This window comes from Spermophilus citellus (genome assembly GCF_964194105.1).
Source record: "Spermophilus citellus genome assembly, chromosome: 5".
Lineage (NCBI taxonomy): Eukaryota > Metazoa > Chordata > Mammalia > Rodentia > Sciuridae > Spermophilus > Spermophilus citellus.
Window position 1 is genome coordinate 157,690,694 of NC_138186.1, and position 16,116 is coordinate 157,706,809.

The 16,116-nt window shown below is 36.5% G+C and overlaps 1 protein-coding gene across 2 annotated transcripts in view; it reads right to left on the bottom strand.

Moving 5' to 3' along the window:
- LATS1 (large tumor suppressor kinase 1) overlaps positions 1–16,116 on the bottom strand; it is a 45,552-nt gene extending 29,436 nt beyond the window's left edge. For both annotated transcript variants that reach the window (XR_014022241.1, XM_081296022.1), the window contains exons 1-2: positions 15,979–16,116; positions 2,813–3,308 (exon numbers count right to left, since the gene is read on the bottom strand). Coding sequence is in view for 1 of the 2 variants with exons in the window: in XM_081296022.1 (XP_081152148.1) it covers positions 2,813–3,163 (351 nt within the window). In the remaining variant the exon portion in view is untranslated. The remainder of the gene's footprint in view (positions 1–2,812; positions 3,309–15,978) is intronic.

The window sequence follows — 16,116 nt, forward strand, 5'->3', positions numbered from 1 at the left end:
TCTTAAGAGTTACCAGAAACACATTCTCAAAAAGAAGGAGGAGGAAAAAAAAAAGAACCTGCCTTGAACTTGTCATAGTTAATAAAATGGAAACTGGCTAAGAATTTTCAAGTATTAAGTTAGGCTTTGAACATTATAAATTCTACAATATAATGGGAAGTTACCAGAATAAGCAATTCAAGAAATTAGCAAAACAGACAGCTTTATCTTAAAAAAAAAAAAAAAAAAAAACATCACAATACCTTTATTTTCACATCCTATAATACAAAGCAATTATTTTTGAATATTTTTAGTTATAGATGGACACAATACCTTCATTTTATTTACTTTTCATGTGGTGCTGAGGATTGAACCCAGTGCCTCACACATGCTAGGCAAAGGCTCTATCACTGAGCCACAACCCCAGTCAATGGGACATTAGGGCTGGAGATGTAGCTCAGTGGTAGAATGCTTACCTAGCAAGTGGAAGGCCCTAGGCAATCACCAGTACTGCAGAGGAAGAAAAAGAGAGAGAATGGACATTGAACAATGCCTTGTATTTCTTAAAAGTATCTACATTAGAAAGGACTTTTAAGTCTTTTAAAGATATGGTCCATGTATGGTATGACTTACTACCTAGCTGATAGGTTCACACAGCTATATGATGATTTATCTGATCTAACACATTGCCACTTAACGGCTTTCATAGCTATATGATTTGATAAACTCTGTTTATCAATATATATGATAGGAAAGAATAAGATCAATGATTCTCTTTATTCTTTTCCCTTGGCTAAATAAGAAGAAAGTACTCTGGAGAATTGCCAGAAAAACATTATCCTAGTTACTTTCCTCTTCCTATCTCTATTTTCTGGCACAAATCTAGCACTTTTATCTATTTGTATATTGAAATTTATTTATTTATTTATTTTATTTGGTGCTGAGGATTGAACCCAGGGCCTCACATGTGCAAGACAAGCACTCTACCACTGAGCTACAATCCCAGCTCCCAGATATAGTAGTTTTAAAACACCCAAGTACAAATCCCAGCAGCTCATGAGGCTGAGGCAAGAGAATCGCAAGTCCAAAGCCAGCCTAAGCAACTCTGTGAGACTCTGTCTCTAAATAAAAAATAGGACTGGATATGTGGCTCAGTGGTTGAGTGTCTCTGAGTTCAATCCCTGTAACTCACCACCCCCACCAAATACCCAAGTACAAAATTGATAGAAAATGATATTAGTTAAATATTAAATAAAATGAGCCAGAAAAATAAATCCCTTTCCCATCTAGTATAATTATAAATATCCCTTTTTATATTTAGGTTCTCATTTTAAAAATTAGTCATACACCACGTTTCATATTTATGTTCATAAATATGACACACAGATGGTCTCTTTAGGTATAGGTGTATAGCAGCCACACCATCTAAGATTGTGTAAATATACTCTGTATTCACTCAAGGATGACATTGCCTAATGGTTCTCCCTTAAGTCTTATTGATGTATGACTGTATAGAGATATTTAGAAATGTGATCACTTAAATATTAATACTAGTGAAGAAATTTTAAGGGTAGTTATCTTTGTATAATGCAACTAAAGATCATTTTCAGTTCATTATTTTCTAATTTTTTTTAAATTTTGCTACAGGGGATTGAACTCGGGGGCACACAACCACTGAGCCACATCTCCAGCTCTATTTATATTTAGAGACAGGGTCTCACTGAGTGGCTTAGTGCCTTGCTTTTGCTGAGGCTGGCTTTGAACTTGTGATCCTCCTGCTTTAGCCTCCCGAGTCACTGGGATTATAGGCATGACCATCGTGCTTGGCTCATTATTTTCTAATTTTTAACATAATAGGTAATATATAATCAGGAAAAAAGCTACTATTTGCATTTTGTTACATTTTATATAGCCAAATTTTATGATTTCTGACACCTAAAATATTCATTTACAAGGTATGCTATCATAGGAAACAAATTTTATTATTAACCTAAACCAAACAGGATTAAATTTGCATGCCTTGAAAAAATTTCCATATAAAAATCTGGTGCAGTGGTGTATAACTGTTGTTCCAGTTACTCAGGAGATTGATGTGGGAGAATTCCAAGTTTGAGGTAAACATGGGCAACAAAGTAAGACCCCATCTCAAAAACATTCAGAATTAAGTTCTGAAGGTAAATATTAAAGAAAAACTTGATATAGTTAGTTTTTAACTAAAATTTCAGTACTTTGGGGAAATTTATGATTTGGGCCTAAAAGTGATGTGTACATACATAACTGTGGTATCAAATCCATGATTACAATTCTTTCTCCTCCCAGGACCAGGGTGTGTGTGGTCCCAACTTATTAGGAGGCTGAAGCTAGAGGTTTGTTTGAGTCCCAGAGTTCAAGACCAGCCTGGACAATGTAGAAAGACCTCATCTCCAAACAAACCATCCAACCAACCCACAACTTTATCTCCCTACTATAAACTTAAATTTATATCCCTAGAGCTGTCATTTCTCCAACAGCCATTAAGCTCATCAAGTTCATGTTTCATATAATCTTACCTCTAGTTCTCTTCAAATTCACTACTACTCTGACTTTATAACCTGGCCTTTTAAATTCTAGAAACTCCAGAATTCAGTGATAGGTAGCACAAAAGAAACTAAAGAAATAACCATTATTTTGTTGTAATAATTAATGAGATTGTAAACATAACATTCTTTGTTGCTGGAGTACACAAATTTATTACAATTAAATTCACTAAAAAAAAAAAAAAAAAACTTCAACTTGAAAGTACCTAAAGTATTTTGTACAAGGTAAGAATATCTTTTAACTCAAAAATTCTTACCTCATCAAATCCAGCAGCCTGCAAATCTTGAAACATTTGTGGATTAATTTCTGAAGTACTCCGAGAGGAAGAACTTGTTTCATTTGCAAATGGTAGTAGAGAGTTTCGAATTTCTTGCAAGGCTTTATGATATGTCCCAAATTTGGGTGTATTTCTCACTTGTCGAGGATCTTCAGTTGACACTTTATTCATGTTATGCTCAGCCTTAGCAGCATCAGATGGTTTGGATAAATTCCTAAGGGATTCCCGAATTTCTTGCAACATTTGTCTGCTGCTGCCAGTGTAATTACTGGCAGGAAAGGTCTTAGGCCTCATTTGTCTATATCCTTCTGGCTTTTCACTCCTCTTCATGAAAACATCTATATACGTAACCCACACAAAGGACTTTAAGAACTACTTGATAGATTCAGAGCTTTCTCTTGAGTAGAAGTAAAAATGATCCTTTGAGAAAAGTCCCCAGGAATATTAAAGTTCTTTAAAATTGAAGTAATTAACCCTATGAAAGAAAAATAAATTAATTAAAGCCATACAGTGAAATTTTTAAAAAGTACCATTTATGAGGGGGAACCCTCACTGAGTTAAGGGATCAGGTTATAGTTCTGGCTCCACTACGGATTACTGTAGGATCAGGACAAGTTACTTAACCTCTTTTTTCCAAGTCTATAAAATAGATTTACCTTATTTACCTCCAGCAATAGTTACAATGAGTAAAAAAAATAATAATTTTAAGAGAACATTAATCAGCATATAAAACACATTCAAATGCAAAGGATTATAACCAAGTGATAATATACATGATACAGTAGGCAACCTCTCATAAACTTCATCTAGTGTCTCTGATTTTAGGTTTAAAAATTAGACTTCAGTATAGGGCTGGGGATGTGGCTCAAGTGGTAGTACGCTCGCCTGGTATGCTTGCAGCCCGGGTTCGATCCTCAGCACCACATGCAAACAATGATGATGTGTCCGCCGATAACAAAAAAAAATAAATATTAAAATTCTCTCTCTCTCTCTCTCTAAAAAAAAAAAAAATCTTTAAAAATTAGACTTCAGTATAAGATTTTATTACAAGAAAGGGTATTGCTGCTTTAAAAGGTTTTCAGCTGAGTGTGGAGGTACAAACCTGTAACCCCAGCGACTAGGGAGGTTGAGACAGGATTCCAAGGTTGGAGCCAGTTTGGGCAACTTAATGAGATCCCATTTCAAAATAAAACTTTTAAAAGGGCCGGCAATGGGGCTGGGGATGTGGCTCAAGTGGTAGCGCGCTCGCCTGGCATGGGTGCAGCCTGGGTTCGATTCTCAGCACCACATACAAACAAAGATGTTGTGTCTGCCGAAAACTAAAAATGTAAATAAAATATTTTTAAAAAAAGGTTACAGATCAGGGCTGAGAATATAGCTTAGTCAGTAGAGTGCTTTTTAAAAAAATTAAAACATAAAAAATAAAAGGGCCAGCAATGTAGCTCAGTAGTAGAGCTCTTGCACAGCATACATTCAATCCCCCAAAGTACAAGAAAAAAAGTTACTTAAATCACTGATCCAGAAGATGCTTCAAAAAGAAATGTTTGGGTTTATTCTCCAAAATGAGAGACAAGTAAGAGTATCAACAATGGGATACGGAAAGGATCGCTGAGGTCAACTTTTATTATTCCCCAGTTAGGCATGTGTGTTTTCAACACAGTGAAAGAACAGTCATCTAAAGTCTACTTATATGTGCCCATTGATGGTAAAAATTAGTAACTCAAGAGAGCCAGCCAGGCGCAGTATTGTATACCTGTTATACCAGCAACTCAGGGGCTAAGGCAGGAAGATTTCAAGTTCAAGGTCAGCCTCAGCAACTTAGCAATGTGTTCAGCAACTTAGAGAGTCCCCGTCTCAAAAATAAAATGGGCCAGGGATATAGCTCAGTGGTAGAGCACCCCTAGGTTCAATCCTAGTACAAAAAAAAAAAAAAAGAGTGAGCCACCCCATTTGTGATTTGTAATAATTATTAGAAATGTGTTCTTCATGAGAAGCATCATGCAGATAGCCTGATCCTGATCAGTTTAAACAATCTTGCCTGTGTTCTTATCTTAATCACCCTAATACCTCTGGCTATTTCTACCTTGTAAGTGAACAAACTCAAGTTCAGTTTTGGCAAAATAGTACAAAAATGGTATTGCTGGGATTTGAAACTCTGTCATTATCAACTACTGGGAGTCTATTTCCATCCTCACTAAATATAATTATCACCCATGTTTCATAAAGATGTCTATAGCCAGATATGTAGATATCTCTTTCTTGTCATTTAGATCTCTGTCCTGTTTCTTCCTCCAAGAGCCTTTCTTTCCTTGGTCACCTGATTTACCCGGTGGCTCACCCTCCTCCACCTCTCCTACTGGGAACTGAACCCAGGGCCTCACATATGCTAGGTAAGCACTTTACCTACTGATCTATATCCCCACATCTCTTTTGATTTTATTTTACTTCGAGACAGGTTCAGACTAAATCATCCAGACTGACATTGAATTTGTAATCCTCCTGCCTCAGTCTCCAGAATAGCTGAGATTACAGGTATGTGTCATCATGCCCAGCTGTTTCATTTTCTTGATAGTACTTATCACTATTACTTATCACAAAATAGTTGTACTTGTTTACTTGTTAATTGTCGATTTCCCCTCACTTAAATAAAAGCTGCAGTACAGGACTTTGTTTCATCACCATTGTCTGTGCACTACCTGTGAGAGAGCCTGGCAAACAGTGAGTATTTAATAAATGTATACATACATATTGAACGAATGAAATAAACACACACATCCTAAACATCCCCAGTTCCTTTAAATGTTCTTTCATTCAAATCATCTCTTTTGGATACAATCTTCTTTGTCAGAATTCTTCAGATGCTAGAAAGGCACAGCATTTAATAACAGAAAAGCAAAAAAAAAAAAAAATGGGATTCAGGTACTTGTTCAATTCTTTAATTAGCACTGTGAACTTAGACACAATTTGCTGCAACTGATCCTTGAGATATAATGGCTGGAGTAACATCTATCTAAAGAGGAACAATACAATACAACTAAAGGTATATACAAACAAGCATGTGAAGAGGTAGAATGTTCCCTGAAACATTGTCTATGATAGCAAAAGAGGACTTCAACCTAGATGCTTATTAATGGAGGAGTATTCAAGTAATTCATAGTAAATCTACATAATATTTGAGTAAGTCAAAAAGAATGATGTATTTCTATCTAAATGTACTAATGTAAATAGACACCACAGTGTTTTTCTTTTGTTTTATTTTGGCAGTATTGGAAGTTGAATCCAGGGCCTTGAAAATACTAGGCAGGCACTGAATTACATCTCCAGTCCTGTTTTTGAGATAGGTTTTTACTACATTCTCCAGGATGGTCTTGAACTTTGGATTTGCCTACCTTAGCCTGTGAAGTAGCTGGGATTACAGGCATGTGCCACCATATCCACCCACCATATTCGTTTTGTTATGTGGTACTAGGGGTTGAATCCAGGTTCTCCAGCGTGGTAGGCAAGCTCTCTGTCATTGAGCTAAATCACCAGTCCCACAATGTATTTTAAGCAACAACAAAAGAACTTAGTTTCAAAAAGTTCACAACATTTTAAAAACTATGAATATAACAGACCTAAAAAAAGAAAAAAGCAAGTTCCAGGCTGGAGTTGTGGCTCAGCAGTAGAGCGTTTGCCTTGCATGCAATGCATGAGGCACTGGGTTCAATCCTTGCACCACATATAAATAAAATAAAGGTTATTGTGTCCATTTAAAACTAAAAAACAAAAAACAAAACAAACAAAAAACAAACAAACAAAAAAAAACAAAAAACAAGATTCTGGGGCTAGGGTTGTAGCTCAGTGGCAGAGAGCTTGCCAGGCATGTATGAGGCACTGAGTTCAATCCTTAGTACCACATATAAAGGAATAAATAAAATAAAGTCATTCTGCCATCTACAACTACAAAAAAAAAAAAAAAATTTAAAAAAGCAAGTTTCAAAAACTATGGAAAAAATAAATATATTTCATGTCCTAAAATACAGTGATGGTTGTACAACTCTGTAAATAAGCTGAAAACACTGAATTATATAATTTAAAAAGGTAAATAGTATGGTATGTAAATATTTTTTAATATCTAAATAATTATTATAGTAAAATACATAAAATTTCCTTCTTTAACCAATTTTTGTAATTTATACCTTACAGAGTTGTTAAAAATAAACCCTTTTTAAAAATTTATATTTTTAGAAATTTAATTATATTCCACATACACACAAATTTGTAACAGGACTGAAATAAGATGAAGCCCTATTAACAGACCACCAGAAGTAGTTTCTTAATAATGTTACATGAATTTGTAAATATTTTTGTGGTAAAATAGCTAAATTAGTTATGAATCATCAAGCAACATGACAAACAGCCCACATCTCTCCATTTTTGTTAAAAAAAAAAAAAAAGAACTCCGTCACTATCTTACAGAACACTAAAAATTATGCACATTCTATCCAGAATATAATCCAATCTAGTGATTCATCTCACATATGAAATTAGGACATACCTTGTACTTTCATGAAGGAAGATGGTCACTAATAATAATTTCTTTTCTAAGCCTTCCCATAATATAAATTTAATAATGATTAATTTTAAATATTTAAATTATTACATTTTATATTAATTATCAATTATTAAAAATAATTATTAATTAATTACTAAATAATTTTCTGGGATTAAAATTTAGTTCAAGGGCTGGGGATGTGGCTCAAGCGGTAGTGCGCTCGCCTGGCATGTGTGCGACCTGGGTTTGATCCTCAGCACCACATACAAAGATGTTGTGTCCGCAGAAAAAACTAAGAAATAAATATTTTAAAAAAATCTCTCTCTCTAAAAATAAAATAAAATAAAATTTAGTTCAATAACACTTGCAGAATTCACTTGTGGCCTTTTCAGAAAGTAAAGATATTTTCTGTAGCTGCTGGAATTTGCCATTTTTCAAAGATTAAAGATTAACAGTAGTTGTGCAATCTCACGTTAATTCTCTCAGTATCTGGACTGCAATTCATTTATATTATATATGGCTTTTTTTGGGGGAGGGGGTGCTCTAGAGATCAAACCCAGGAGCTCTTTACCACTGAGGCACATCCCCAGCCCCTTTTTATATTTTATTTTGAGACAGGGTCTTGCTAAGTTGCTTAGGGCTTTGCTAAATTGCTGAGGCTGTGATCCTCCAACCTCACTCAGCCTCCTAAGTCACTGAGGTTACTGGCTTATGCCACCAGTACCCAGTTCAGGTATTCTTTTAATATTATACTTATTATTTGGGGTCTTAACCCTAAGTTAACCATCATTTTTATTGTTGTTGTGCTGTTCTAAGTTTTGCAAAAAAATAAACATAGTTTTGCTTCTTTTTCTTAAAAAAACAAAAAACTTCCTTTTCTCTAACATGGGACCTGGTTAATAGTAGGAACCACATTACTGCATTTGTTCATTTGTTGAACTCTATTAAATGCAGGTGAGTCCTCCTTCTTTTTACTGCTGAGAAAATAGTTTTATTGGGGCTGGGGATGTAGCTTAGTACAAGAGTATGTGCTTAGCATGTCCACAGAGCACCAGAGGGAGTGTGTATGTTATTTATCTAATTATAAAAAGATGCAGGGCTGGGGTTGTAGCTCAGTGATAGAGTGCTTGCCTAGCATGTGTGAGGTAGTGGGTTTGATCCTCAGCACCACATAAAAATAAATAAATAAAATAAAGATATTGTGTCCAACTACAATTAAAAATATATTTTTTAAAAAAGATGCATTCTCCTGGGCACAGAGCCACATGCCTGTAATCCTAGGGTCTCATGAGGCTGAGACAGAAGGATTGCCAGTTCAAAGCCAGCTTCAGCAAAAGCGAGGTGCTAAGCAACTCAGTGAGACCCTGTCTCTAAATAAATAAAATAAAAAGATGCATTCTTTTTTTCTTTTAAATATTTATTTTTAGTTGTAGTTGGACACAATACCTTTATTCCATTCATTCATTTTTATGTGGTGCTGAGGATCGAACCTAGGGCCCCACCCATGCTAAGCAAGCACTCTACGGCTGAACCACAACCCCAGCCCAAAAGATGCATTCTATTGAAATATTTATATATTATAAATATATAAAGTAGAAGTTTCTCACAATTCACCTCCCTCTATAGAGAATCATTATAGTGGGCTGGATAATGACCCCCCCACCAAATATCTACCTCTTAATTCCTGGAACTTGTAAATGTTACCCCATTTGAAAACAGGAACTCTGGAGATGTGATTAAATTAAGGATTTTGGTGTGGGCTGGGGCCAAAAATCCTCACTATAGAGAGGTTATCATGGATTATCACAATGAGACCTGTGTACAATTACAGATGTCCTTATGAGAGGCGAAAACCAATTTGGTATACACAGAAAAGGTGGCAATGTAATGAAGGAGGCAGAGAATGGAGTGATGTGACCAGAAGCCAAAGAATGCCCACAGAAGCTGAAGTGCCAAGAAACAGGTTCTCTCCCAGAGCCTTTGGAAGAAAAACCATCTTGGTAACACATTGGTTTTTGACTTCTGGTCTCCAGAAATATAAGAGGATGAATTATGTTGTTTTTTTGCCACCAAGTGTGTAGTGATTTTTTAAGTAAGCCACAAGAAACAAATATAATCACTATTAACACTGCATATTCTAACATGTACTGCTACTACCACTAACCAAAATGGAATCATAATACACAAAATATAATTTTATATAAACATAAATTTATAAGAATGTAGTATTGCCCAAATTTGCCATATTTAATCTTTTTTCCCCAGAGCATTTTATGAGATTCATAAACCTCAAAAAATGCTAGATCAGAGAGATTTATTCCAGCTTTTTATCCTGTAACTCTGTACTTTAGTGAGTTAACGCCTAATAACATTCAAGTGCATATGGTCACAGAGATATCTGAGTTCTGGTGTGTGTATAATAGTGTGTTGCGGGTTTAAATAAATGAAATAAATAAAAGAAATTTGATGTCTTTCTTTTTTGTGGTGGATTAAACTCAGGGGACTCAACCACTAAGCCATATCCCCAGCTCACTGAGTTGCTTAGTGCCTTGTTTTTGCTGAGTCTGGCTTTGAACTCAGAATACTCCTGTCTCAGCCTCCCCAGCAGCTGGGATTACAAGCATGCACCACTGTGCACAGCTTAAGAAATTATGTCTTTCATGTACGTGTTGAAATACTTATAAATAAAACATAATGTCTGGAATTCATTTCAAAACAATATAGTTGAGGGGGATCATGAACTGAAATCAATTTCCAGGCATGTATGAGTTTGTCGGGATGAACCTAGCTACTACGTAAAGCTCTAATTAAAAAAAAAAAAAAAAAATGGGATATAAATGAGACAAAAGTGGCCATGTGGTAAAGATTGTTCCTGCTGGGGAATAGACACATGAAGAGTCAATGAACTATTCTCTTTGCTTCTCTGTTTACATCAAATTTTCCCAAATAGAAAATTAAAAAAGAAAAGGAAATGACAGAAGAATTGTGGATCTTAGAATGGTTCTACTATAAATTCTTATTAAAATTCCAAATACAGGGCTGGATTGCAAACCCTGGTGAGATGTGACATGGTTCAATTCTAGAATGAGGCAGTTTAAAAGCCAGTGTGCTTTTCTAATACTCTTTCCTGTTTAGGTGACAATGCAGATCATATTTTAAGACAGTGGCTTCTTAATATTAAAGGAATGTCTCTTGACAATTACTGGATTTTGTGTGCAAAACAGAAATCTCTGTTAAGCCATTGATATTTGGGATTATTGTTAGTAATATTGTGGAAACAAAGACTGCCCAAATAAAAGCAAAGGCTGTTTATTTGGAACATGCTATAGGAAGGAAGTCATCTACTACCGCTTGCACTTGGTAGATTCAAAAACAGGCAGAAGAGGGGGAAAGCTTCACAGTGAAAAAAAGAGAAGACAAGATATGATATATTGATATATATCATATATATATGATATATAGAGAGATACATATATTGATTGCTACTGTACAGTATGTTATAGATTGCTCCCAAGGAGAAGTTGGAAGTAAGATAACTAGAAAGGGGACACCTTAATTGATTGATTTGAGAAGTTTATCTAGCTTTCTCTAATTGGTACTGAATTGGAAGTAGGGATAAAAATTAGGAAAGCTGGTAGATATAGACTAAATCCAGACTATTTGGATCTACTGCTATAAAGGATATACGTCTGAGTTGTAGTTTTATATATGATCTGACCATTGTCATCTGTATATTTAGTTTCTTATTATTCTAATACAGATATTGGTACCCAGAAGTGAGGTGCTACAACAACAAAATCCTATGCAGTATTGGCTGAGTGATCAGGCTAAGAGCTGTAGGAAGCTGATACTGGACGCTGGGAAAATGGAGAACCTTGATTCACAGTGGCAAAATATTTGGGAAAGCTGTTGCCTATAATAACTGTTCTTATAATTCTATGAAAAGAGTTTGGAAAAAGCAATCTCAGAAGTATATATTGATTGCTACTGTACAGTTATGTGCCACATAAGAATGTTTCAGTCAGTGAAGGGCCACACATACGAAAGTAGTCCCAAGAGTGTATAATGAAGCTGAAAAATTCCTATCACCTCGGGACATCACAACACAATGTATCTCCCCCATGTCTGTGGTGATGCTGATGTAAATAAATCTACTGTGATGCCAGTCATATAAGACAGCACTTATAATTATGTATTACATAATACTTGATAAATGACATTACTGAGTTTTTACTATATTTTACTTATCATTAAAGTGTAACCTTTCTACTTATTAAAAAATATAGTTTACTGTAACAGTATGCTGGTTATGCCAGCAGTAGCCTCATACATCCTTGTTTATTGCATCTCTTGACTGCACCAAGAGACCATGTAAAGCTAGGTGTGGTAGTGTACACCTATAACCCTAGCTACTCTGGAGGCTGGGGCAGGAAGATCCCAAGCTCAAGACAAGGTCAGGCAACTTGTCAAGACCATGTCTCAAAAATTTTTTTAAATTAAACAAAAAAGGGCTAGGGATATAGCTCAGTGGTAGAGTACTTATCTAATATGCATGAAGCACACTAGATAATTCCTAGTACCACCACCCCCTCCCACAAACACAAAGAGAGACCATGTGAGTGACTGATCTATATCATCTGGGTTTGAGTAAGTGCCTCTGTGATGTTTGCACAATGATGACACTGCCTAATGAGACATTTTCCTGATTAGTAAAAAAAATTTACTATAAACAAATAAGTCAAAAAGCAGCAGCTAATTTGAAAGCAGAAATATAAGGGAATAAAAGAGTTCAAAACTGAAATCTTTTCCAGGGTTAGAAAAGCAGCTTGTTGGGCTAGGGACATTGCTCAGTTGATAGAGTACGTGCCTCGAATGAAGGAGGCCCTGGGTTCAATCCCTAGCAACACACACACACACACACACACTCTCTCTCTCTCTCTCTCTCTCTCTCAATAAAAATATGCTGCAATAAAAATTCTTGAGCATTCCTTAAGATAAATTCCCAGAAGTAGAAATACTGGATCAAAGTGAATGCCTAGGACCAAGGGTATAGGTCAATGCCTAGGGCCAGGGGTATAGGTCAATGGTATAGTGCTTACTTAGCATGTTTGAGATCTTGAGTTCAATCCCCAGCACTGTGCATAGCACAGCAAGAAAAAAAAAAAATATATATATATATATATATATATGTGTGTGTGTGTATATATATATATATATATATATGTGTGTGTGTGTGTGTGTGTGTATTATGTGTTAAGAGAGTGTGCATTTAAAATTCTGATATTTATTGTTAGATTGCCTTCAAGGTGTACTCATCTATAATCCCATAAACAAGATATGGCCAATATTAAAATTATCAAATCTTAATAATCTTTATTACTATGACATGTCAAAATTCAAATTAATAATAAAGATGAATTTTAAAAGAATTCTTCAAAAAAGCCAAGTGTGGTGGGACTTGCCTGTAATTCCAGTTATTCAGAAGGCTGAGGCAGGAGGATCTCAAGTTGGAAGCCAGCCTGGACCACATAGAGTCCTTGTCTCAAATAAAAGAACTCTTCAAAGCAAAACAGCTTACCTCTTTAACCAACAGTACAGTGGTGCCAGATCATTCTTCCTAATTAACAGTTCTAATCATGTCACTTTCCCTATTACATAACATTAAATTACTCTTAACTTCAATTTAGTGGTTCTGGAGTTCTACCTGGTTATGACTCCAGCTCTGCCACATACTAGCTGTCTGACCTCGGGCAAGCTGCTTAACCTGTGTGTCTTAGTTTCTTCATCTTCAAATATGGGCAAAATTAGGTTCTATCTCATAAGGTTGTTGTGAGCATTAAATACATGTCAAATGTTTAGAACAAACACCTGACTCATAATAACTTAGTTATTATCTGCTTATCTCTGACATATATTTTCTGTTTATCTCCATACTTGTACCTTATACTCTAACCAAATTACTGGCTCTCAGATAATATACCTTTTGGTTTTCTACTGTCATGTTCTTACTCATCCTTTTTTTTTTTGGTATTGACAATTGAGCCCAGGGAGGCTTTACCACTGACCTATATCTCCAGCTTTTTTTTTTTTAGACAGAGTCTTGATAAGTTGCTAGGGCCTCACTAAATTGCTGAGGCTGGACTTGAATTTGCAATCCTCCTGCCTCAGCCTCCAGAGTTATTGGGATTATAGGCATGTCCCACCTCACCCAGCACATCCTGTTTATTCTTATTGAAAGGGCCACTGCTATATTTGTCTTGTAGAAATTATATCCAATCTTCAAGACTTCATTCAAATGCCTCCCCTAACAGAAACTTTCATTGAATTTCGATCTACTATCCTCTGAAAACTACATTCTATTTGCATGATTCAAATAAAACGTGCTTTTGTCCTCTTCATATTCTTGTCTTATTTTTCTTACCTGGTCAGGGATTCATAGAGATAATGTGTCTTGAAGAACAGCTTGATTGATCTAGCTATATATTTAGGAAAAAAAATATACGTACACATATTTTTTTAAATAGACAATGAAATGAATTAAAAGAGACCTACATAAGGTCATGTAGTTAGCTGGGTAATGCTAGGAATGGACTCCACATCTAATCCAGCCTCTTTTCATCATATCTACATCTTGAATTTTCTATGGGCAGAGAGTATGTTCACTTAGGCTTTTAAGGGACACTTACATTGTTTACACTGAATAGACAAAATTTCAATTGTTTTGAAATTTAAGACCCTCTTCAAAAATACAACAATCAGTAAACCCAAATGCATATTGTTTTCTTGTTGAATTTAGGAAAAAAAAAAACAGGTACCATTGCATGATAAGATTTCAAAGTGTTACCTTGGTCTGAATTATGTTATTATGAGATCAGCAATGATAACTGGTTGTGTTTCTCAGCAGCAGCAGAGTCTTAGTTTTTCAAAGAGCAATATTCACAAATCTCTGAACATAAACATTTTCTTTCATTTACTTTCTAAGAACTAGCTGATGAAATCCCAGTTACTAGCAAGGCTGAAGCAGAAGAATTGCAAACATGAGGCCACCCAGAGCAACTTAACAAGACCTTCCTGCTAAGCTAAATAAAATAAATTCAATAAAATAAAAAGAGTTGGGAATGTACCTCGTGGTAGAGAGCCCCTGGGTTCAATCCCTAGTACCACCAAAAAAAAAAAAAAAAGCGAAAACAATCAGTATATTTTTATCTTCATGCTGAAAAATGGTAATTTCTGGACAAAGTTGCTAAATGACTAACAGTGATGTAAAAAAAAGTCATCTACTAATATAAATATCATATCTAAAATAATGAGAGGAGGGACTATTCCAAGATATGTACATAGAACATACACATAGAATATGTACATAGAACAAGGACCAACATTAAAAGCAAAACAAAAACTCTGCCTATAAATGAAGGCCAGATATCATACATTAAAAAATGTAGTGGAAGTACTTTTTTTTATTGTTTTGGAGACTAGCAAGGCATAATCAATCAACAGGCACAGAAAGAATGTGCCTTTCACAGTATGTGCTATGATCTAGTTTTTTGCAGTAACAGTTTATCAGAGGAACATAATGCTACTTAAAAATCAGTCAAATTTTTCCACCGCCTTAGGGAATCAATCTGTCTACTTATTTAAAGGTAAAAGAAAACCTTGGTAAGGCAATCACAAATGTAGGTATCTTAGTAGGCAACATGCATTCCGAATATAATTGTCCTACCTTTTCTTCCTCATGGAGGAAAAATGGATAAACATTTTCAACCTTCAATAAATAATTCATAAAGGTCTGACAAGTTTCATAATCTCAGGCATTCAAGTGCATTTACAAAACTGGAGTGATAATATTATTTGTGTTACAGAGGATACTTATGGCTCACTAACGATAAGTTCTAGACGATGACACACATTTTAAGTCATTCACATGAATCGAAAAATATTCACTTTGTTCCCTTAAAAATGACTTTTAATTGAAGAAGTCAGAGGATGGGATTAAACAAAATCACCCGAGAGTAATTCTTTGCGCTCCAAGTTATAATAAACAAAGTTCCCGAAATTGATATACACATTCCTATTCTATAAATCCACCGCCATCGCTCCCATCGCTTCGAACTATGAACAGTGACCTAACATTAAAGCGTAAGGGAGAGATTCCCACGATTTCAAGTTATACCCAAGGATCCGGGCCCTCCGCGGTCCAAAGAACTGCGGTAGCTCTTTCAAAGCAACTTTCCTTCAGAACCACCTTTCTCTTTCCGCCCCTCCGAAGCGAGTTGGGGGTGGGGTGGGAGGGGACAGTCGCCTCGAGGCCGCCAGCAAGGCAGGCTCTTCCCAGCCAGACCTGCACGTCCGAGGCCGAAATGCCTGGGGCTCTTCCTGCAGCACCCGGTGCGGCCAACCCTCGCTTCCCCAGGGCAGGGCTCAGCTCTGGTCAAAGCGACCAGCCAAGTCAGGCCCAGGCCCGGACCCGGCCGGCTCAGCCCGCCGGTCCGCAGCAGCCCCTGGACCCCCGCCAGCGGGAATGGGCGTGGGCCCCTGCGGCCACCGCCCCGGCCGAGCGGACTCCGGAGGAGAGAGTGAGCCCCACCCGCTACGGCAGCCCCGGACTTACCTGCAGGGGAGAGCGGGGCTCCTGGACAGCGGCCACGGGCCCGAGGGCAGGAGCCGAGGCGGCCGGAGCACGTCCCAGGGGCCCCAAGTGTCCCAGGTGGCGCAGGGCGGGGAGAGAGGCCGGTGGGCTGCCGCGGGC